Genomic DNA, 24,450 nt, shown 5'->3' with positions numbered 1-24,450 from the left:
TCCCTTTCTCCTCCTCTCCCTCCCTTGGTCTTCCTCTCTCTTTATCACTCCTCCTCTCCCTCCATCCCTCCTCCTCTCCCTCCCTTGCTCCTTGTATCCGTCACTGACTCCTTCTCTCCCTCACTCACTCCTCCTCTCCCTCGCATGTTCCCAGGAATGATAGGGAAGCCTTTCGCTCCTAGATCTTCCACAGCTTGATCAGCACTTTCAGAATCCAGAAACATACACATCCTGAGTGATCTCTCCTCCTCCCTCTCCCCCCTCTCTCCTCTCCTCTATGTTCTCCCTGTGTTTGGGAGGATTTTCTCTGGTTTCTCCCATCAACCCATAACAGCTAAGGTTGTCCTGACCAAGACTAGCTCAAAATCTGGAGGTGGGTCCTACAGCTCCTGACAGGTTTAACCCAGAGACACTGAAGGATGGGTCAAATGCAGATGACATTTGGGGACGTTTTGTTTCTGTTTTTTATTCAAAAGCTCTTTTGTTTTATTCTTGAGGAAAAGGGCTCTGAATGATAGTCTATAGAGCTCATACATGTGCTGTAACAATGACTTCTCAAACTCTGATCTGACTTGGTTCCATCTCACATCCGGGTTCTGGGTTCTGGACCCCCTGACGTAATCGATGATGTAATTAGAGTGGACGTCCTGTCGCCTCGTGTTTCTCCGCTCGGACCGGAGTGTCACGTGCCTCAGGAAACACGGAGGAAACTAACGAGGAACGGAGGGAGGCGCACTAGAGTGAGGAGAGCGGGCGAAGGGGGGGGGGGGGGGAGAGGAAATGAGGAGAGGAAAGAAAGGGAAGAGTGCGAAAGGGTTAAGAGAAAGGAGGAGAGGAGACAGGGGAGTAGAGGGGGGAGCGGGGGTCATTAAAGAGGTCTGAATTCAGAGCGGGCAGTGGGCTTCTATTACAGCCTCACGCATCTGGACCTCACTGACCAATGGAAGTCAGCGCGTGCTTCACGCACTCACTTTGGTGCAGAACGGACCTTGCACTAGTGTCAGGCTCCAGAGCCGTTCTGTGCCGGCTTTACCGGAGTGTGAGCGTGTGGACCGAGGATAAGCACGTTCTGCGCACGAGGCAATAACTCATTGTGCGTCCGCGTGCGCGTTGCTGAGTCAGGCGCGAGCCCTGTCATTTCAGTGCGCTCGCTTCCGCGTCTCGCGCCCTCAGAGAATCCAGCTGTTGTTCCACGAGACTTTGTTTTATTCAGACGTCATTCCGCCGCTGGAGTTACGTGTCCGCGCCGTCACCAACCGTTTAGCGCAGTGAGCAGTGCTGCTGTTTACGCCGTTCCTTCGCCTCCCCGCGGTCTCGGGACTGTGCCGCGTGAATGAAAAAACCTTCGAAGACATGAGACGGACTCGTGAGAGAGCCCCGAGCCGCAAACGAGCGCCCGGGGCCGGATCCAGATGAGCGGCAGGACCGGAGCAGCAGAGCCGCGGCTCACTGCAGAACACTGCAGCGTGGCGAGGAGCGAACACAGACCGTGAGAGCGGCAGAGCGCGGCAGAGCCACACGGACCGCAACATGTAAGCGACAGCTGCACATCTGGAGGGGTGTGTGTGTGTGTGTTTGTGTGTGTGGGGGGGTGTGTGTGTGCGCGCGCGCGCGCGCGCGCGCCGTATGGGGTTCGGTGGCCGCAGTTCCGCTGGAGACGCGGGAGACACGGTTCAGAGCGCGCGCACTCTCCGAGCTGCGCAAGGCTCCGTGAGACCCATGTAGATCAGGAGATCTCCCCATCAGGCTGTAGTCCTGGTCCTGGTACAGTCCTGGTTCAGATCAAGTCCTGGTACAGTCCTGGTACAGTCCTGGTTCAGATCAAGTCCTGGTACAGTCTCCTGGTTTAGCTCTGGTCCTGGTTTAGTCCTGGTTCAGATCAGGCCCTGGTACAGTTTAGTTCTGGTCCTGGTTTAGTGCCTCTTTAGTCCTGGTTTGGGGATCTTCTGGTGTCAGTGACATGTGCATAACCGTAGGTAATTGTGTCCTTGAGCAATACACTCCTCTGTGCCGGTGTGAGTAATGGTGTCAGAGGTTTTAGGTGCAGCATGGCTGTCACACCTTCCACAGTCTGCCTCAGGGCTCCCTTCTTCTCGCTTTCTCCTCTCCACTTTCTCTCCTCACCTTCTCTCTTGCTCCCTTCCTCCTCTCTTTCTCCTTGTCTCCTGCCTCCTTTCTCTCTCCTCTTCCTCCTTCTCTTTCTCTCCTCTCCTCCTCTCTCTCTCTGCTCCTTTACTCTCTCCTTCTCTCTCTCCTTTCCTCCTCCTCTCTCTCCTCCTCTGTCCCCTCTCCTCTCCTCCTCCCCTCTCTCCTCTTCTCTCACCTCCTCCTCTCTCATCACCTTCTCTTTGGCCTTTCTCCTCCTCCTCTCTCCCTCTGGTCTCTGCAGATTATGGGACTGTCTCTCTCCTCCTCTTACCTTCTCTCTCCTCTTCTCACCTCCTGTGTCTCTTCTCTCTCTTCATCTCACCTGCTGTGTCTCCTCTCTTTCCTCTTCTCTCTCTTCCTCCCTCTCCTCCTCTCACCTCCCCTGTCTTCTCTCTCCTCTTCTGTCTTCTCTTCTCATCTCTTGTGTCTCCTTTCTCTCCTCCTCTCTCTCTCCTCTCACTTCCCGTGTCTCCTTTCTCCTCCTCTCACCTCCTGTGTCTCCTCTCTCTCTCCTCCCTCTCCTCTTCTCTCTCCTCCCCTCACCTCCTCTGTCTCCTCTCTCTTCTCCTTCCTCCTTCTCTGTCTCCTCCTCTCTCTCCTCCTTTCATCTCCTGTGTCTCCTCTCTTCTCCTCTCTCGCCTCTTCTCACCTTCTGTGTGTCTTCTCTCCTCCTCTCTCCTCTCCCCAACTGTGTCTCTTCTCTCTTCCTCTCACCTCATGTTTCTCCTCTGTCCTCCTGTCTCCCCTACTCTCTCTCCTCCTCTCACCCCCGACTCCTCCTCTCCTCCTCTCTCTCCTCTTCTCTCCTCCTCTCTCCTCCTCTGTCTCCTCCTCTGTGTCCTCCTCTCTCTTCCTCTCACCTTCTGTGTTTTCTCTCTTCACAGGTCTCTGCAGATCATAGGCTTGGGCAGTGAGTGTGCGTCTGGTGCTTCCACAGATGAGCTGATGAGTCAGGGCCAGCTGCAGGGGGCGCTGTTGTGGAGTTACCTTGGCCCTGGGGCCGTGGGGGCGCCAGAGAGCACACTGCACCCACCCTTCATGGAGTACACTGCCCGAGTGTTCGATGATGTCAATGTGCTGGTGCGGGACTGTCCTGACTGGGTAAGACCTCAGAGTGGGATCGGTCCGAGTTTAGGCCTGGTTTAGACCAGGTTTTGTCTTAGTTTAGTCCTAGTTCAGTCCTGGTATAGTGCTGGTTCAGGTTTAGTTCTGGTTTAGACCTGGTTTAGACCGAGTTTAGACTGTGATTAGTCCTGGTTCAGGTTTAATCTTGGTTTAGTCCTGGTACAGTCCTGGTATAGAGCTGGTGATTCGCTCTTGATTACTAAAACCTGAAAGAACTGAAGTATTGAACTATTTGTGTACTGTTTACTGCATTCATGTGTACTTTTGTAGTACTTGTATTTTTTTTTATTGTGTACACTTTCAGGAGTTGCTGGAGAGTGAGTGGTCTTCGGTGCGTAAGGCCGTTGAGAAGGCAGACATCTTGGTCCTGAAATACTCAGTCTCAGATAAACAGACGTTCCAGTGGCTCCGCGGTGTGTTTGGACCCCGCCTCCGGCCGCTAGTGCGCCACTGTGGGGTCCCTGTGGTGCTAGTGGCAGTGGGTGCAAGGCTCAACGGTAAATAACACTACTATACTACTACTGCTACTACTGCATGTACATATACTACTGTGGGCTCCCTGTGGTCCCCTCCTTGAACTGCCACCTTAACGTGTTGTAGGGGTTTGAGCACCCGAATGTTCCTGGGAGGTATGCTGTCGGGGGCTTTATGCCCCTGATAGGGTCACTCATGGCAAACAGGTCCTGGGGAATGATCAGACTAAGAGCGGTTCAGAAGCCTTTCATGAAGAGAATAAAAACAAGGCCAGCTACGTCATGCAGATCGACATTATCGGGGCCCCACCATGGAGCCAGGCCTGAGGTGGATGCTTGACAGCAAGCACCAGCTAGCCAAGCCCTTCCCCATGGGGCCCGGTTGAGCACAGCAATGTGACTCCACCACCTGTGGGAGGATCCATGAAAGGCCGGCGCAAAGAGATCTGGTTGGCAGTCGAAGGCTAGGGCTTCGACACCCAGATCTCCGGACAGGGAGACTGGATCTGGGTACATAGAATGTCACCTCGTTGGGGGAGAAGGAGCCTGAGCTTGTGCTGGAGGTTGAGTATTACCGGCTATATATAGTCGGCCTCACCTCCACGCATAGCATGAGCTCTGAAACCCAACTCCTTGAGAGGGGCAGGACTCTCCATTTTTCTGGCATTGCCCGCGGGGAGCGGCGGTGAGCTGGTGTGGGCTTGCTTATTGCCCCACAGCTCAGCCGCCTCGTGTTGGAGTGCACCCCAGTGAATAAGACGGTCACATCCCTGTGCCTTTGGGCCAGGGACATGTCTCTAACTGTTGGGTCGGCTTACGGGCTGAACAGCAGTGCAGAGTGCCCAGCCTTCTTGGAGTCCCTTGAATGGGTACTATGTAGTGCACCGACCGGGGACTCCATTGTTCTACTGGGGAGCTTCAACACAGTGCAACGACAGTGACACCTGGAGGGCCATGATCAGGAAGCCTCCCTGATCTGAACCTGAGAGGTGTTCTGTTATTGGACTTCTGTGTTAGTCACAGTTTGTCCATAACGAACACCATGTTTGAGTACAAGTGTTTTCATCAGTGCACATGGCACCAGGATGCCCTAGTTATGAGGTCGATGATCAACTTTGTTGTCGTGTCATTTGACCTCATCTGACCTGTGTGTCTTGGACACTCGGGTGAAGAGAGGGGCAGAGCTGTCACCCGATCACCGTGTGATGGTGAGTTGGATCCGCTGGTGGAGGAGGAAGCCACACAAATCTGGCAGACCCAAGTATACTGTGAGCTTCTGTTGGGAATGTCTGGCTGAGCCCTCTATCAGGGTTTTTTTTTTTCAATTCAGAGCTCCAGGAGAGGTTCTTCCAGAACCTGGGAGAGGCTGGGGACATGGATTCTGAGTGGGCCACGTTCTCTGCCTCTATTGTCAATGCGGCTGCTTGTAGCTGTGGTTGTAAGGTCTGCAGTGCTTGTCGCAGAGGCAACCCCTGAACCCAGTGGAGAACATTGGAAGTAAGGGATGCCGTCAGGCTGAAGGAGTCCTATCGAGCCTTGTTCGCTTGTGGGATTCCTGAGGCAGCTGATGCATACTGGCGAGCCAAGTGTGCCTCGGCTCACGTGGTTGCTGATTCAAAAACTCGGAGTTGGGTGAAGTTCGGGGGGCCAGGGAGGACTATTGGACGGCCTCAAAAATATTCTGTCAAACCGTCCGATGCCTCAGGAGGGGCAAGTTCCTTGGTGGCAAGGCTCTGGGGGTGGACGAGATCCATCCCAAATACCTTAAATCTCTGGATGTTGTAGGGCTGTCTTGGCTGACACATCTCTGTAACATTGCTTGGTGGTCGGTACCTCTGGACTGGCAGACCGGGGTTGTGGTCCCTCTGTATAAGAAGGGAGACCGGAGGGTGTGTTCCAATTACAGCGGAACCACACTTCTCAGCCTTCCCGATAAGGCCAATTCCAGGGTACTGGTGAGGAGAATCCGACCTATAGTCAAACCTCAGATTCAGAAGGAGCAGTCATGGAACACTAGACCAGCTCTACACTCTCCATCCGGTCCTCAAGGGTTCATTGGAGTTTGCCCAACCAGTTTACATGTGTTTTGTGGATCTGGAGAAGGCATTCGACCCTCGTGGTGTCCTTTGGGGGGTGCTCTGGGAGTATGGAGTCCTGCCCCTTTGCTAAGGGCTAATCGCTCCCTGTATTTCCGGAGCAGAAGCTGTGTCTGCATTATTGGCAGTAAGTCAGACCTGTTCCCAGTGCATGTTGTACTTTACCAGGGCTGCCCTTTGTCACCGGTTCTGTTCATTGTTTTTATGGACAAAATTTATAGGTGCAGCCAGGTCAGCTGAAGGGAACCAGTTCGGGAACCACAGGATCTCATTTCTGCTGTTTGTAGATGATGTTGTCCTGATGGCTTAATTGAGCCAGGACCTGCAGCAGGCACTAGGATGGTTTGCAACCGAGTGTGAAGCGGCTGGGATGAGAATTAGCTCCTCCAAATCTGAGGCCATAGTTCTCCACCAGAAAAAGATGGCTTGCCGTCTCCGGGTGGGTGGTGAGTCCTTGCCTCAAGTAAGGGGGTTCAGGTATCTCAGGGTTTTGTTCATGAGTGAGGGAAGGATGGAGCGTGAGATTGACAGTTGGATTGGTGCAGCTTCTGAAGTGATGCAGTCACTGTATGGGACTGTTGTGGTAAAAAAAAGGAGCTGAGTCGACTCAATTTACCGGTCAATCTATGTTCCTACTCTCACCTATGGTCATGAGCTTTGCGTAATGACCAAAAGGACAAGATTGTGGATACAAATGGCCGAAATGGGTTTCCTCCGCAGGGTGGCTGGATGCTCTCTTAGAGACAGGGTGAGGAGCTTGGTCACATAGGAGGAGCTTGGAGTAGAGCTGCTGCTCCTCCATGTCGAGAGGAACAGCTGAGGTGGCTCGGGCATTTGCTCAGAATGCCTCCTGGATGCCTTCCTAGGGAGGTGTTCTGGGCATGTCCCACTGGGAGGAGGCCCCGGGGAAAACCTAGGACATGCTGGAAGGACTATGTCTCTCGGCTGGCCTGGGAACGCCTTGGGGTCCCACCAGAGGAGCTGGAGAACATGAATGGAGCTGTGGTGCTGCTGGCAGTGGGGCCAAGGCTCAACGGTAAATACCACTACTATACTACTGCTACTACTACTATGGTTGTCTTCTGTGCAGTAGTAATAGTAGTAGTACTAGTAGTAGCAGTAGTAGTAGTATTTGAAGTATCTCTTTGTACCACAAATGAAGGCCCTCCCTCTACTTGTCCTCTGTGTATAAGTAACAGTAGTAGTACTAGTAGTAGTAGCAGTAGTATTAGAAGTAGTAGTAGTATTTGAAGTATCTCTTTGTACCACAGATGAAAGCCCTCCCTGTACTTGTCCTAGTAGTAGTAGTAGTAGTAATAATATTTGAAGTGTCTCTTTGTACCCTCCCTGTACTTGTCCTCTATGTATAAGTAACAGTAGTAGTAGTAGTAGTAGCAGTAGTAGTAGAAGTAGTAGGAGTATTTGAAGTATCTCTTTGTACCACAGATGAAGGCCCTCCCTGTACTTGTCCTCTGTGCGCCTCAGATTGGAGACTCTGTGTGCCTCACTCTGAGGGTCTGGCTCTGTCCCGGGAGCTGGGAGCCACATACCTCGAGCTCCCCTCCCTCAACCACGTGTTTGTGGGACGCTACTTCGGCAGTGTGGTGAGTACTGCAGCTTTATATGGAGCTTTATAAGAATGCATGTGTGTGTGGGTGTGTGTGTGTGTGTGGGGGGGGGGGTTCTAATGTTGTGTCCTCGTCACAAACAGACCTGTAGTAGTGTTTTGTTTCATTCACACATTTTTAACACACAAACCTGCATATTTAGGCTGAGCTCTTCTCTTAAATAGAAAACACTCATGTGATATCATCATGTGGTAATACAGGAAATTTTCCACTGTTAACTTTTTAAACTCCATACACCTTCACAAGAATCATTTAGATGATTTCAGCCCTGGAATTGTCAATCTCTACTGAACTGAAAGGAGCTGTTACCTTGAAAACTACAGCTTCGTGACATCACAAGGTGGAGCAGAGCATTTTACTCAAAGACATGTGAATGAAACAAAACACAGTGTTTTTGATGAGGTAACAGCATTCTAACATGACTTAAAGCTCACAAGAATCATTTTTATGTAATATTGACCTTACTGAATTTGGGGAAAGTTTTACCACTAAAATTTGATACAAAGTAGTGTTGATTTGTGTAAAATGTTCAGTACTCATGTGACCAGCAAGTCGACACTGCACTGATTCTCTGGAGCCTTTAAAACTGCTCTGTCGTCTTATAGAACTGATTTACTGTCAGGATCAGCAGCGCCATGCAAAAAAATACAATGACGATGGTGGCGCCCATGGAAACTTCCTGAATAAGGTGAATAGGACGGAGGAGTCGTGCGTCATGCAGTTTTAACACACAATGTGGAGGTGTAGAATAAGATGCACAGAGGAGTGTTATCTATCTCTCTATCTCTCTAAATATAATCATGTATGTATGTTAATAAGTAGTCGAACTTGTCATGTGCACTAAGGTATTGATACTATTCAGTGATATCGTGCTGGGAGTTCTGCACATATATCTATGAAGAAATGTTCAGCAGTCACCATGGAGACACAATGCACGCGTTGGCAAACAGTGAAAAAATAAATAAATAAACAGTACATTCACAGGAGCCGAGCATTCATAGTCCTGTTTAGGAGTTTGATTTTCCACAAAAAGATGAGAGTGAATAACTGAAAAGCTGTTGGCTAATGCTAACTGGCTTATGACTATAATGTTATTTGTTTAACAGCACAAATCAGTTCTGACCTGTAATTGCTAATCACCACTGTTGTAGTTCAGGTAAGTCAGTTCTTTAAGGTCAGATTGTGTGGAAAAAGAGCTCAGGTTAAAGTCTAACAAAGCCTCAGACAGAGCTGTTCCTACAGATAGCATCACACTCCCAGAGAATGTTAATGACATCATCTCCAAAGTATCAAGTCCTTTCAAAAGTGATCTGTGGTGTTTCTATTTTTAAGTTGTTTCTAAAAATAAAAACGTCGTCTTCATAAAAGCAGTGAATAAAGGAAAACAGCTCAGTGTCATTTCTTTATTTATTTAAACCAGACCTATTGAGCTTGTGTCTCTGTATTTCTCATGTTCTTCACACCCGTGGATCATTACATTTTAAATCACAAAATTAATCTAAAAAGACTTAATAAAGGCAAGGCAAGTTTATTTGTATAGCACAATTCCTACACAAAGTAATTCAAAGTGCTTTACAGAATAAGAAAGACATTAAAATCACACAAATCAAAACATAAATAATCACAAATAATCATCATAAAATTAACATTAAAACAGAAGAGTGCAGAATAAAAACCTTTCAGTCACATGCACAGATAAACAGAACTGTTTTGAGCCTGGATTTAAACATTGTCAAAGTAGAGGTCTGTCTCACATCTTCAGGAAGATTGTTCCAGGTTTTAACTGCATGAAACTGAAACACTGATTCCCTATGTTTAGTCCTGACTCTGGGCACCAGCAGGAGGTCGGTCCCTGAAGTCCTCAAAGTGTGAGATGGTTCATATGACACTAACATGTCAGAGAAACAAGAAACATAAAAGAAACAAGACTTCCATATTATAAAACTGTGGTGCCCAATGGGAGCTCACATCACCATAAACGTCATCACAACAAATCGCTGGATGCTGTTGGCGCCCCCTATGGGTAGCTGCACATCACACTAGTGAGCAGCAGATTTTTTTTTTATTTTTACCAAAATGACTACGCGACACTGCTGAATCCTGCGAGCATCACAGATTTTTTGTAGACGATACCGATACCCAATATTTGTCCTGCTGCTGCGTCCTATAAACAATATCTACAGATATTTAGAGTTTAAAATGCATCGCAAGGACCTCACATTTATTTACTTATGTTGAAGTGAAGATCACAAATGAACTTTTCACTTTTGTAAAAATAACAAAATGTATCCCCTCTCCAGTTGATTTCAGTCTCTCTCAGATGTGAATGTTTAAAATGTGACTTTTGGTTATGGTCAATATTTACTTAAGTGTCTCATCTGAAAATCTCATGATCAATAAACAAAAAGTACTGAATCCAGAAAGAAAGCGAGAGAAAGAAAGAGGAGATAACAAAAAGAAGTGAGGGACGGGGAGTGAGACATGGCATTAGAGAGAGAGAGAGGAGGGGAGGATAAGAGGAGAAGAGGATGGGGGGAAAGAGGAGGTGGATAGAGGGAGGAGGAGAGAGGTGAGAGAAACAAGGTCAGAAATGCATTAATGTGCAAAAAGATAATTATCTGTTTGGATTAAACTTTAACCCCTGAAGTACTGAAGTACATCTGACAATAGCAGTAGTAGTAGTAGTAGCAGTTGTAGTAGTAGCAGTATTTGTGATGTATTTGTCATATATGTGTGTTTCAGCTCAAGTACCTTATGATACAGTAGTAGCAGTAATAGCATCAGTGTTAATAGTAGCAGTATTTGTGTTTTTTTCATATACTTTCAGCTCGAGTACTTCATGATTCAGTGTCTGAAACACAAAGCCAAAGATCGTCACGAGAAACGCCGAGGAAACAAACTCCATGAACTCAGACCCCCGCACCTCGAGCAGCCAGGTGAGAGCGCCCCCTACAGGTAAGAGCAATACTATATAGGTAAAAAATAAACATTCGCTTAACAAAATGCAAAAAGAGAACACTAAGCTCCACCTCGTAATGAAATGCCGAACATTTAGGGAGGGTTCTGTTGCTGTGGCCAATGCAGTTGACTCTGATGTCAAATAATATAAAACCAGGGCCACAAAATTCCCTTCTTAATGTGTTTAATTGGACATATAATGGTGTATTTGTATCCTAATAATGCAGGACTGTCTCTGTCAGGGCATCTGACTCTAATGTAAATAAATATTCACATAAAACACTACTACACTGCTGTGTTTATGCAGTACACCATATGGACACAACCAGTGACAATTACTCTGTTTATTTCATACCTACTACTTCAAAAGAAGACTTTATTACCCTAAATAAAAGTTATCATTTTCTAGATTTGTCCATGAGTTTGGTAGAGAGTGAATTTGGTGAACTTGGTAGAACTTGAGTTTGAACATGAGTTTGGTCCCTATCTTTCCTCGGGGGAAAGATGGAGAGATAATAGGGAGATAAGAGATGAGGATGGATAGAGGAGGAGAGAAAAACAGAAGAGGGGGCTGTGTATCACACAAGGGTCCACACATACACTGTACACAGAAGTGGACTGAAGGAGAGTAACATCACCCACAGTGTTCAGCTCCAAATGAAGCTCACCGAGGCAGTTACAGAGCCCACTTCCAGTTTGTAGAAATCTGATTGTGTGTATCATAGTAACCAAAGAGCCAGTCAGGAGCGAGGGTGTTGAAGGTAATGCCCCTGCCCACTCAGACCACTGGTGTAATGGAGAGCAGGAGCTTAGCAATGGTGTAAATCAAACCTTTTGCTAACACTATCAGGAGTGTCCTCGGGGAAAGAAACCACCTGATTGGTCTGTTATTTATGTCTTGATCTTGAGTCTCCGAAGTAGGGTTACTATAGTAACTTCAGTGCTTGCACCACAGTACCTGGGCCTGCTCAGTTTGAAAAACAATTCCAAATCAGACAGTGACTGCCCTTATTAAACCAGCTGTGCGGGCAGGAAGGAGCTTTTCCTTCAACATCCTTGGCTCTTTGGTTGCTATGATACATGCACTCAGATTTACAAATATGGAGCTGGACTCATTTAGTTGGAGCCAAACACTATGGGTGACATTACACTCACTCCGGGCTCAGACTGCCCCCGGTGCAGTTCCAATGGTGCCAGTGCAGCTGCCGTGAGGCTGTTTTTTGTCCAAGCTGACCACAATCCTTTTTCCTTCATACATGAATAGTTATGTTCTGAACTTGTGGTGTGGTGCATGTAGCTAAAGGCGGTGACTCTAACAGCACAGAGATCACCGCTCTGACTGTGAGTGTCACCACAACTAAACCTCTGACACAGGAGTCACAAGTGGGCCGTGTAAGTGTAAGTGAGGCAGCACTTAGTCCAATTTCATAATGGACTAAGCTCTGAGGGGCTGGAGGAGTTGAACTGGTCAATAAGACTCTGTGGTAGGCCTATAAGTAATAGTAATTCAAATCAATGTCTTTTACACATTGATCATTCTCTTGACTCCATGTAAATCCCCCCTCCCCCCTCTTTCCCCCCTCTTTCCCCCCTCTTTCCCCCCTCTTTCCCCAGCCCGCCTCCCTCCCATCCGTGTGGAGGAGTCGACGTTCTGTCAGGACTTACAGTGGTTGTTGGAACGTGGCGTGCAGTTCGCTGATGTGGCGTTCTTCAGCTCAGACTCGGGTCAGGAGCTCGGCTGGGGTCATGCAGCTGTGCTCTGTGCTGCCAGCCCCTACTTCAGATCACTCCTACTAGGACCCAAGACCAGGTCAGGATCCAAGACCAGGGCTAGACCAGGACTAGACCAGAGACCAGGACTGAAACAGGACTGTGGGGGGAAGTTAAGGCACACTTTATTGTTCCTGTAGGGAAATTTGTCTTCCGCATTTGACCCATCCTTCAGTGCCACTGGGATATCTCCTCAGGAGCAGTGGTGCTCAGGGATCCATCTCCGTTATATTGTCGCTAGTTTTGGTCAGGACTATCTCAGCTGGAGAACTTGACCTATTGTGCATGTTTTGGGTTGATGGGGGGAAACAGAGTGCCTGGAGGAAACCCACTGATCCACTCCAAAGTGAAACATTAGAAATAAGGCTCAGGACTATGTGCTGTCAGTCTCCTCCTCAGATCTCTGCTGCTGGGACCCAAGACCACGTCAAGTCGAGATCAGAGAACTAGACCAGAACAGAACTGGAATTAAGTCAGGACCAAAACAGGACTAAGCCTCAGCTTAATCAGAAGTAAACCAAGACCAGACCAGTCCAAGGTCTAAACTAGTTAAACTAACAGACAGAACCAGATCAGGACCTAGAAATTTGTGGTTCAGTGTCCACTTGGACATATTGTTGTATCTTTTGTTGTGCCTGAATGTAGTGACTGTGTCAGAGGCTGTAGGCACAGAATAGCCAATCTGCCCTGGGGCAGCTATGACTCTCTCTCTCTCTCTTCTCACAGGGAACGGCCTCAGTCTAGGTGCGTGTGCAGAGACTCTGCCCCTCATGCCCTCCGAGACCCCGCCCCCCACTCGCTGATGTCGTGTGAGGCTGCCATTGTGGAGGACACGCCTCCTCGACAGACGGACGCGCTCCTCAGCTCCGCTCGCCTGTCCAGACTCGTGGTCAAAGATCCTCTGCTGTGTGTGTGTCTATGGGAGACACTCATGTTTATATACAGAGGTAAACCAGGACAAGGACTGAGCCAGGACAAACCAGGACTAAACCAGGACTAAACCAGGAATAAACCAGGAATAAACCAGGAATAAACCAGGATTGAACCAGGACTAAACCAGGGCTAAACCAGGACTTAATCAGGAGAAAACCAGGAATAAACCAGGAAAGAGAGGAAGAAACAGGGAGAGAGAGTAAGAGAGAAGCAGAGAATAAGAATATGAAATATCACTCCAAAGACAGAGAGGGAGAAAGACAGAAAGAGGCAGGGCGGGAGGGAGAGAGTGGGAGAGAAAGAGAGAGCGAGAGAGAGAGGGAGGAAGGAGGAAAGAGAGAAGGAGAGATAGAGAGGGACATGTTTTTAATGAGGGAGCACCATTATAACATGTTCGAAAGCTCCGAAAAGTCCTCCTCTTTAACAAGTTTCATTTCTTGACTTGTTCCACTGCTGTGACGCTTCAACCATCAGAGTCAAATATTTTCATGTATCCTCTCTGTGTTTGTGAGTCTTATCCCAGACCCCCTCCTGTTTCTGCTGAACGACCTCAGACCTCTGCGCTGTTCTCTTGTCTTTCAGGTGCATGGGAGTGGGAGCACCTACAGGAGGCGCTAGAGGAGAAGCTCAAGAACCCTCTGGCTGTGGCTCAACTTCTTGAGAGAATCAGATCTCTGCTGGGGCTAGACTGGGTAATCCTCTGCACCACTGCTCCTCTGCACTACTGCTCCTCTGCACTACTGCTCCTCTGCACCATTGCTCCTCTGCACTACTGCTCCTCTACACCACTGCTCCTCTACACCACTGCTCCTCTACACCACTGCTCCTCTGCACTTTTGCTCCTCTACACCACTGCTCCTCTGCACTACTGCTCCTCTGCACCACTGCTCCTCTGCACTTTTGCTCCTCTGCACTACTGCTCCTCTACACCACTGCTCCTCTGCACTACTGCTCCTCTACACTACTGCTCCTCTACACCACTGCTCCTCTGCACTACTGCTCCTCTACACTACTGCTCCTCTACACCACTGCTCCTCTGCATTACTGCTCCTTTTCACTTCTGCTCCTCTACACCACTGCTCCTCTGCACTTTTGCTCCTCTACACCACTGCTCCTCTGCACTACTGCTCCTCTGCACTACTGCTCCTCTGCACCATTGCTCCTCTGCACTACTGCTCCTCTACACCACTGCTCCTCTGCACTTTTGCTCCTCTACACCACTGCTCCTCTGCACTACTGCTCCTCTGCACCACTGCTCCTCTGCACTTTTGCTCCTCTGCACTACTGCTCCTCTACACCACTGCTCCTCTGCACTACTGCTCCTCTACACTACTGCTCCTCTACACCACTGCTCCTCTGCACTACTGCTCCTCTACACTACTGCTCCTCTACACCACTGCTCCTCTGCATTACTGCTCCTTTTCACTTCTGCTCCTCTACACCACTGCTCCTCAACACTACTGCTCCTCTGCACTACTGCTCCTCTGCACTACTGCTCCTCTGCACCCTCCTCTGACACATGAATAGTAGAGTGTATTCTGATACATGAATCATAGTGTTTAGATACTGACACAGGGTCCACAGTATTATAGTGTCATAGTGGGGATGGGACAAGATTTCGTGCCACAAGATCTTTTGAGACAAAATTTTCACAAGATTGTGCATATATGAGAATGATCTTCTGAGATTCTTTTTTGTGTTTGCATTTGGACTGGACAAAAAGGGTTAAGTGCTTGGGAGCTACATCTCCTATAGCTCCAAAACGTAGTACTAGAATTGTCACCAAAATATTAACAAAATAAATACAAAATTGCGAGGCCAAAATAGTGAGCTGAACCACACAGTTTGTATTTTAGGAATAATGTCAAAATCTGGTCTTGTCTCATTCTCATGGACTCGTGTCGTGTCTCATCTCATCCCACGCCTGTGTCATAGTGTATATATTTAGATGTATGTGTATGTATATATTTGTGTAGAGTCTTCGGGACACTCCCAGCGCTCGTGCAGCTCAGCTCGGACCCCAGACTCTGGTCAATCTGTTCAACTCTCCCCTGTACTCTGACGTCATCTTTATGGTACAAGGTACAACAAATACCTCAAATACTACAAATACTACTGTACTAGTGCTACAAAATGTAACATATACTCTAAGATAATCTTTATGGTACAAGGTACAACAAATACTACTACAAATACTGCAGTTACTACGGTAGTAATGCTACATAATGTAACACATACTCCAACATTATCTTAATGGTACAAAGTACAATACCACAAATAGTACAAATACTGCAAATCCCATGGTACTAATGCTACAGATACTACAAAACCAATACTCGAACATGCTCTGACATCATCTTTATGGTACAAGGTACAAATGCTATAAAAAAATACTGCTATAATACTAGTAGTAATGCTACACACACTACAGTACCAAACACCTAAATACTCAGAAATCATCTTTATGGTACAAATGCTACTATAAATACTGCAAATACATACAAATACTACATTACTAATGCTACTTTACCACAGTACCAATCAACATTCAACATCAACACGTAGTTTAGGGTATAAATATTACACAAATACATGTTATATAAAGTACTCACATATGTATGACTTAAAGCTCACTTTCACATAGTTTGACTTCACTTTTATATTTACACACAAAAAGGGACTTTTTTCAGTTTTCAAAACTCCATTAAAACTTCCAGCATGACAAGGACTGTCCCATTTCATGGACCCGACAATTGCGACCAAAAATGTGCCCCCTGTGTTTCCATGGAGACTGTGCATCTGAGCACACTTTGCACACTGTTATATCCCATCATGCACACATTCAAATGTTTACATCACCTACAACAGTACGACATGAAACTGTTGCTACATGAAACTGTACATATCTTTATTTGAATAAAGATATGTACAGGCCGTCTGTTTGATGATTAAAAAGCCTTTCCAGCACAGTTGAGAGCGGTGTTGTAAGCTGAAGTCTTCAAGCAGGTTGTGGGTAGCAGGGTCAGAGGCTGGGGTGTTCGTACCGGTCGAGGTGAGCTGGATCGGAGGTGGAAGTGCAGAGTACCTCCAAGGAACGGCTCTGGCGAAGAAGGAAACAAATAACCAGCTGAGAATCAAGATCATAAATGCAGAAACTAGACTGAGCCAAACAGACCAGTACCACGAGTGTCAGATCCTCTGCCCCTTTGTGCTCCACGTGGTGCAGCTTGATTGTTGATGGGTTGTGGAGTATAGTGGGAGGTATCAGAATCTCCGCCCAGCTCCAGGCTCAAATACAGAAGGGAGGGGGAAGGACAGCACAAAACACAGGGCAGACTGGGGTCTTGACAACATTATTATCATTAGAAATTATTATTGCATTAATAAGAATAATTAAAACTGCAAGCAGTGATAAAGGCCCTCGCCACCCCTTGTAACCACGGGGCACATGCTGCAGTGAAGATCCTGCCTCTTACATTGCCCCTTCTTTCAAAATCTGCATCTATGTAATACTAGACCATTCCAATGAGGCCATTTATGACATTGTCACACCTGCACAGTTGGAAATAGAGGTATGTCTTCATTAGCTTTTTTGTTCAGTATGATGTGTGAAATATGTGTACCAAATTTAAATGGTCTTTGACAAACTAATATTTTTCATCCCAGTTAACCAAAATCCATGTATTTCTGAGAAATGTTCATCTATGTAAATTGTGTATCAATGCCTTCAGATCATTGTTTTGGACAAAATGTATATCAATGCCAGGGAATGGAACTCTGCATGTCTGAGTTACACAGTACTTAAAAAAATTACATTTTTGTTTACATGTTGGCCCCACCCACAGTTTATGACTTAGAAAAATTCAATAGCGTAGCCTTTAATCCCATAATAAATAAAATTAAAATAAAAAACAAACAAACAAACAAATTATTTCAGCAATGTAATGTAAAAGCACAGACAGTGGTTGAGAAACGCTCTGTGATGTAGGCCTGTCCCATTTCAGCACTCCTACACCTAGGAGTACCCTTCGTCAGGTGGGTACTTCGAAGGGTACTTCGATGGTTGCTTTGAACAGTGCATTTGGAGAATTGAGACACGGCCAAAGGCCATACAAGTGTAAGGGATAATTCCACTAACCATTTGGACAGTTACACAGCAATTACTGTAAATCCGAACAGGACTTCCCTGAGGCTGAGTCGCCTCATACACATCTTTACTCAAATTTTAACAGGTTCATGTAGGTAGCTGTTGTAGGTGACGTAAACCAGTATGAACATTTGAATGTGTATTGCATAAGGGCGGTGCATGATGGGATATAGCAGTGCACGAAGTGTGCTCAGATGCATGCTTTGACTAGGGTCGATCTCCATGGAAACATAGGAAGCATTTTTGGATGCATTCATCTGTGCATGAAATGGACAGTAGTTACAGTTACAAGTTACAGTATGTAAGCCCTTAAATGCACCGTTTGGACAGTACATTTAAGGGCACTTTGGCGAACTGGGACATGGCCATAGACATGGCCGCTGTACAGTTTAAACTGCTCTTTCTCCTGTGTTGCGCCCCCTGCAGGCAGCGTGCTCCCGGCGCACAGGGCAGTGCTCGTTGCTCGCTGCGATGTCATGGCGGCCATGTTTAGTGGCAAATACGCTGAAGCACGCAGCCGTGTGGTGCCGATCCATGGCGTATCCTCTGACACTTTTCTGTCCTTCCTCGAGTACCTCTACACTGACTCCTGCTGTCCGGGTGAGGAACTGCACTCCTGTGTGACCTGTGCTTCTGCTACAAGGGCATTGTGGAACATTTCAGGTGGAGCATCTGCCACCTGATTCTCTCCATGGAGATATTATTGCTTTGCCTGTGTTCCATGAGTGTCTAATTAAACATTGCAGCTGATGTCATTCACATTCCCTGGGGGATACAGCTAACTAGAGGCACTGCTCTGTGTGAAGCTCTGTTACTCAAGTTAGACTTTAATTTGAGATTTATTTTAACACAATCTGACCATAAATAGCAGACTTAGCTGGAACTATACCCAGTGAGCTGATTTGTGCTGTTAAACAAGTACCTGTCAAATAACATTACAGTCACTAGAATTACCCAACAGTTTTTCAGTGAGTCAGGCTCGTACTGATCACAGGCTCTCAAACTGTGCTGTTAAAATCAATTTTGTAGTTTTCAGACTTAAAACTCTTATGGCTGTTTGCAAATGCGTGCATCAGCGCATCACCATGATCACATTCCACTGCAGACATCCCTGCAGAATCCCCCCAGCATGATGCCACTGCAAAGTATAAATTTAATTCATGCCATATAATGTGTGTTGGGAAGTAACCGAATGCATGTACGGAGAATATGTATCCAGAATACACATTTTGAGTAAGGATTCTGGTACAGTTACTCTGTCATTTGGTAGTATTCATAATACAATACAATACAGAATAGTTACTTTTCTAAAATAAAAGGAATAAATGACAGTATTTTGGGCTTCAAACTGCTCATAATCAGTGATAAAAATATAAAACACTGCTCTTGTGGTGAGGCATGTGTGATTTTTCTTTATGTAATTAGTGATAGGAAATACAGAACACAGTGAAACGAACATGAAGCTGTTTTAATCCTGTGTTGTGTCCTTACAATTTGAGTGTAACTCCATGTAAAAGTATCCAGAGTATTTAGAATACAGTACTCTGATTGGACTATATATTGGAATATATTACAAAATACATTTTAATGCATGGTATGGTATATTGAGTATTCTGAAACAAAATACAAATTCAATATTCTGAAACAAAATACTGTTCCTCTGGCTCTGCTCATGTCTGCTCCTTTGACTCTGCTCCTTTGACTCTGCTCCTTTGGCTCTGCTCCTTTGGCTCTGCTCCTCTGACTCTGCTCCTCTGGTTCCGCTCCTGTCTGCTCCTGTCTGCTCCTATCTGCTCCTCTTGCTCTGCTCCTGTCTGCTCTTGTCTGCTGCTGTCTGCTCCTGTCTGCTCCTCTGGCTCTGCTGCTGTCTGCTCCTGTCTGCTCCTCTGGCTCTGCTGCTGTCTGCTCCTGTCTGCTCCTCTGGCTCTGCTGCTGTCTGCTCCTGTCTGCTCCTCTGGCTCTGCTGCTGTCTGCTCCTGTCTGCTCCTGTCTGCTCCTCTGGCTCTGCTCCTGTCTGCTCCTGTCTGCTCCTCTTGCTCTGCTCCTGTCTGCTCCTGTCTGCTCCTCTGGCTCTGCTCCTCTGGCTCTGCTCGTCTGGCTCTGCTCGTCTGGCTCTGCTCGTCTGGCTCTGCTCGTCTGGCTCTGCTCCTATCTGCTCGTGTCTGCTACTCTGGCTCTGCTCCTCTGGCTCTGCTCCTCTGGCTCTGCTCCTCTGGCTCTGCTCCTATCTGCTCGTGTCTGCTCCTCTGGCTCTGCTCCTCTGGCTTTGCTCATCTGGTTCTGCTCCTCTGGCTCTGCTCCTCTTGCTCTGCTCCTATCTGCTTGTGTCTGCTCGTCTGGCTCTGCTCGTCTGGCTCTGCTCGTCTGGCTCTGCTCGTCTGGCTCTGCTCGTCTGGCTCTGTGTCAGTGTTATGTGATTGTACGAGTTCCATAGAGACAGGGCCTTTATTCTAACTGCCACCAAAAGCCCCAAGAGCTTCCTGGTTCAAAAAACTCCAGCTACAGATAAAAGGTCAGCCAGAAAAGAGGGAGACATCTTAAAAAGTGCAGTGGAGGAAGAAGAACTAAACCACAGATAGAAGAAGAACAATTGTGCCTGTGTCTCCTTTATAGTTATAATCTACAACACCCATGGATCATTCTATTATAATTTGCACATTTTAAATCACAATGTTTATCTAAAACAATTTAATAAGTGTGTGAAACTGTGGTCCATGGCCATATATTAGTCTATGTGTCTTATACTTGTTCTGATGCAGCTCAAGATCATTCTAAAGATATTCAGGAAAGGTTCATTTCTGTCCTGTCAATGGGACTTTTTTAGTATCAATACCTGTGAACAGTGAGTATATAATTTCAATACTAGTTTTACTGTCAATTAGTATCCAATTTTGATACTTTTGACAGCCCTTCTCCCATGTGTAGTCTCTGTTTGATTATTCATTTGTGTGTTTCTTTCCCAGCCTCGGTGCTTCAGGCCATGGCGGTGCTCGTCTGCGCAGAGATGTACCAGGTGAAGCGTCTGCAGCACCTGTGTGAGGTGTGTGTCTGCGCATACCTACAGAGCATGCCCAGTCGAGAGCTGGCATCTACGGGCATCAGTGTAGTCCGACTGCTGAGGAGAGCCAAGGTCAGTGCTTTTGTCTACTTCTGTCTACTCCTGTCTCCTCCTGTCAGCTCCTCTGGCTCTGCTCCTCTGGCTCTGTTTCTCTGGCTCTGTTTCTCTGGCTCTGCTCCTCTGGCTCTGTTCCTCTGACTCTGCTGCTCTGGCTCTGCTCCTCAGGTTCTTATATAATACTTTCATATTTCTCTCTCTCTTTAGTGTCATAACGCAGAGCAGTTGTACGTGTGGCTGCTCCACTTCATCGCTAATAACTACCTGATCTTCAGTCACAAACCCGACTTCCTGGAGCTCTCGGGTCAGTTGGATTATAATATTTTTGTGCTGTGGTTTCAAATTCTCAGCCTTCCCCCAACTAAGCACTGACCAGGCCCCACCCTTCAGAGATCAGATGGGACATTCTCAGGGTGGTGTTGTTGCTGCGTATGTTCTGCTTATCAGACACTGTGTTTGTGTTAATGCAGAGGAAGAGCCGGAGATAAGGCACAGGATCAGGGTAAAGCACCTAGCCTTAGCCTTTTGGTTTGGCTGATGAGGGAAATTAAAGTATTTGGAGTAAGCACCGACACAGGGAGAACATGCAAACACCACACAGATAAGCCACAACTGCCTTAGAGTTGAACCTGTGTGTTTTGGTACAGAGGAGGTGGTGGTGCAGAAGCTCACATGTTATCTCTTTGTGTTTTGGTGCAGAGCAAGTGATGGTGGAGAGGCTCACATGTGTTTTCTATGTGTCTTGATATAGAGGAGGTAGTGGTGCAGAGGCTCACATGTGTTTTCTATGTGTCTTGATATAGAGGAGGTGGTGCAGAGGCTCACATGTGTTTTCTATGTGTTTTGTTACAGAGGAGGAACGGGACACCGTGGAGCGGCTGCGGTGGCCGTCCAGAGGATACCTGCAGGAGCTCAGCGAGTATCAACAGAAGAGACGCAAACTGCGCAAGTCCAGATGTGCAGTGATGTGAACTCTAACCTCCTCATGTGACCTCCGACCTTCTCATGTGACCTCTGACCTCATCATGTGACCTCTGACCTCATTATGTGACCTCTGACCTCCTCATGTGACCACTGACCTCAATGTGTGACCTGTGACCTCTTCATGTGACCTCTGACTTCTTCATGTGACCACTGCCCTCCTCATGGGACCTGTAACCTCCCCATGTGACCTCTAATCTCATCATGTGACATGTGACATCACCACGAGGCGGACCAATCAGCCGTGAGCGCCGAGATCAGCTGATCCAGGACACTGAGGTCATGTGACTCAATCGCTGCAAAAAATGAAAATCCAGTTATCAACGTTTAAACGACTTGAATTCAGGATATTTTTCAACAGTTTAAGATTACATTTTTTATCAAGTTGAAATTTTTTGAACAAATTTTGACAAGGAATTTCAATTTACAATTTGAAATTTCAAAAACACATATTTGTCCACAGAAACTACTGTCAAAAATGCAACAAACACTCTAAAGGCGTAGCAGCTAAATATGTCCAAGCAAGTAAGAATTAAAGCTGCACTGTGTAACTTTTCTGATGCAGGGTCTACTTGTCTCCAAAGAGATGTTATTGCTTTGCCTGAAATGTTCCACAGTATGACATTAAACTGATCTATCTCCATGGAGACAAGCAAGACAAGTGAGACCGCTCACAGTGAGAGTGCATGTGCTACAGTGTTTGAGCAATGATGTAGTAGAAAGGTTTAATGCTGCATTGTGGAACATTTCAGCCAACAAATTTAAGTCTCTGTACCAGATTTTGACTGTCTTAAAAAGGTGAAAAACAGAACTATGAACTAGTTCATTTTTTTTAACCGGTTTACACCAAAGTTATTCCTCACTTACCTTATGCATTCTGAACATCCTAGTTATTAACCACCATGAGTTTATAAGCACTTTTCATAACTTTCAAAGAGCAGAGCGGAGTTTTGCCATCACGGTAATGCTAACAAAAACTAGCATGCTAAAGCACACGTCCTGATTCTCTGACAATAGAACACTTTATAATGAGATGCAGACAGGACACAGCAGACTTGTTTTGACCTCAAGAGCTGTTCATACAAAATATCTGTACTGAGGAGAGACAATAATGTGAAATCAAGCCATTTAAACATGAGGAGATGTTCAGTTTTTGCAGTGAAGGAGGGAATGACGTGTCAGCTCTGAGCAGAGGGACACAGGGACCTGCTGTTTCTGTTCCTTTGGGCAATACACTGTTGCGACTGTGGAATCGTACCAGCAGCTCAGACCTGGAGCAGCTCTGAGGACGAAGTGACTTAAACTGTCTACATTATTCAAACTTAAACTCAAACATATCTGTGTAACATATCTGAGCGACATGATTGGTCCAGACGGGTCATGTGACTTCAGGTGAATCAGGAAGTACATGACTGACCTGTAGGGGGCGTACAGTGGCACTGGTGCTGCGCTCAGAATCTCACTCATGAGCTATGGTTTTGTTATTATGAAGCAGTATTGTACTTTGAAAGATTTTAAACCTGATGCCCTCCCTGTTGTGACTAAAGTGAGGGTTGTTAGTGTCTTGCTCAGAGACACAAAGACACTATTAGAGAAAATTTTAACTGGCTTGGGCTGCAACTAATAGAGGTGGGTAATTATGTTTACTTGAATAACTTTTCAAAGAACTTGTACTTTTCAGAGTACTTTTCTAGCAGCATAGTTTTACTCCTATTTGAGTAATGTTTTTAATGAAGTAACAGTACTCTTACTTGAGTAAAAGTTGTGGTTCCTCTTTAAGTGACTTGAACTTTATGTCGACAATATGAAATGATTTTAACATTTGTGTTTCTTGCTCCTTCAGATATGATTTAGTTTGGATCATTTTTGTGTCTGTTTGAAAATAACACATTTTGTGATTTATTTCATGTTTTGTCACATTCACCAAAATTTTAAAACAGATGTTACGTCACGTTCAGCTACTCCTTAACTTTCAAAGTACTTTTTTACTCATCTTGGACCACTACTTTGTACGTCTACGTAAAGAGGGGCTATTCTGCAAATGTTATAACCATGTTATAACGTTGTTTCTTTATCAAAAACATGCCTGAAGAGGTTTTAGATGTCATCCGTGCATGTTTGAGTAATCTAGTGATCTCTCTTGGGCCCTATTTGAACCCTCAGGATTACGAGTCTGTACAAGGCTTCACCCACAAGCCTACTTCACCCATGCTCCACACGACAATTCTCCATAAATATACAAAAACATGATAACTTGACAAACTTGATGTATGATAGTGCTCTGAAGGGGGAGTAACTTGGCAAAGGGAGCAAAGGGAGAGGGGACTCAGAGTGTCAAAAACAAAAGTGAAACTTATAAAACATGGTAACACATTGTTTTGAGTGAATATAGCATTTTTAAAACAAAAGTCAACATGGTGATCTAAATATGTTATATGTTAATACCACATCGATGTAAAATACCCCTCTGTAATATCCTATAGAAGTAAAAGGCCCCCTCTTTATAGCAATCTATGTAATCCCTCAGTCGTCCAGGTCTGCTCCATCACAAAAGAAAAACATAAAATCTGTCAACTGGACAAAACGTGGGAGTGAAGCAGGATGAGCAGCCAAACATCTGTGTATATGTATGTGTGTATATATATATATATATATATATATATATATATATATATATATATATATATATATATATATATATATATTTTTTTTTTTTTTTTTTTTTTTTTTTTTTTTGCTACCCCTCTTTAATACCCCATAGACGTAAAATACCCCCACTTTAATAAATCCTAAATTTCATGTTTTAGAGTTGCAGCCCTAGAACTAGTGACCCTGTGGTTGGAGGGTGAAGTCCTGAGCGCAGCACCATTTTGTGAATCCTCCATTTTGTGTGGATCCATTTTAGACTGGTTTAGCTCAGATTGCACCTTCTGCTGCTTTTAACAGACTACCTACATTTGCCCACACGACCAAACTCAGGGATTATCAGCTCATAGTTTTATATTTCAGAATCTGCAAAGGTGAATATCACTGTTTAGTTTCAGCATAAAACCCTTTAAGAAATGACAGACTTTCA

The 24,450-nt window shown here is 45.9% G+C and overlaps 2 protein-coding genes across 2 annotated transcripts in view; one reads left to right on the top strand and one right to left on the bottom strand.

The window, feature by feature from the left end:
- Positions 1–24,450, bottom strand: part of nudt2 (nudix (nucleoside diphosphate linked moiety X)-type motif 2) — a 100,091-nt gene that overhangs the window by 22,728 nt on the left and 52,913 nt on the right. The gene's annotated exons all lie outside the window — the stretch shown is intronic.
- rhobtb3 (Rho related BTB domain containing 3) lies at positions 1,069–23,800 on the top strand. The gene is made up of 13 exons (XM_055222079.1): positions 1,069–1,532; positions 3,033–3,249; positions 3,578–3,770; positions 7,289–7,446; positions 10,298–10,406; positions 12,043–12,238; positions 12,925–13,145; positions 13,714–13,823; positions 15,108–15,213; positions 17,705–17,878; positions 20,242–20,408; positions 20,601–20,697; positions 21,246–23,800. Coding segments are annotated over exons 1-13 (1,869 nt in total). The 5' UTR covers positions 1,069–1,530; the 3' UTR covers positions 21,365–23,800.

Source organism: Periophthalmus magnuspinnatus, chromosome 5 (genome assembly GCF_009829125.3).
Source record: "Periophthalmus magnuspinnatus isolate fPerMag1 chromosome 5, fPerMag1.2.pri, whole genome shotgun sequence".
Classification (NCBI taxonomy): domain Eukaryota; kingdom Metazoa; phylum Chordata; class Actinopteri; order Gobiiformes; family Gobiidae; genus Periophthalmus; species Periophthalmus magnuspinnatus.
The sequence above is the reverse complement of the archived record's forward strand: the minus strand, read 5'-3'. Positions and strand labels throughout refer to the sequence as shown.

What these genes read in the sequence shown, in the direction of transcription:
- rhobtb3 (XM_055222079.1), top strand. An exon ending in AGTGGGTGCAAGGCTCAACG is followed by an intron (nt 3,771 to 7,288) that starts GTAAATAACACT and finishes TTTGTACCACAG; the next exon opens with ATGAAGGCCCTCCCTGTACT. An exon ending in CTACTAGGACCCAAGACCAG is followed by an intron (nt 12,239 to 12,924) that starts GTCAGGATCCAA and finishes CTCTTCTCACAG; the next exon opens with GGAACGGCCTCAGTCTAGGT.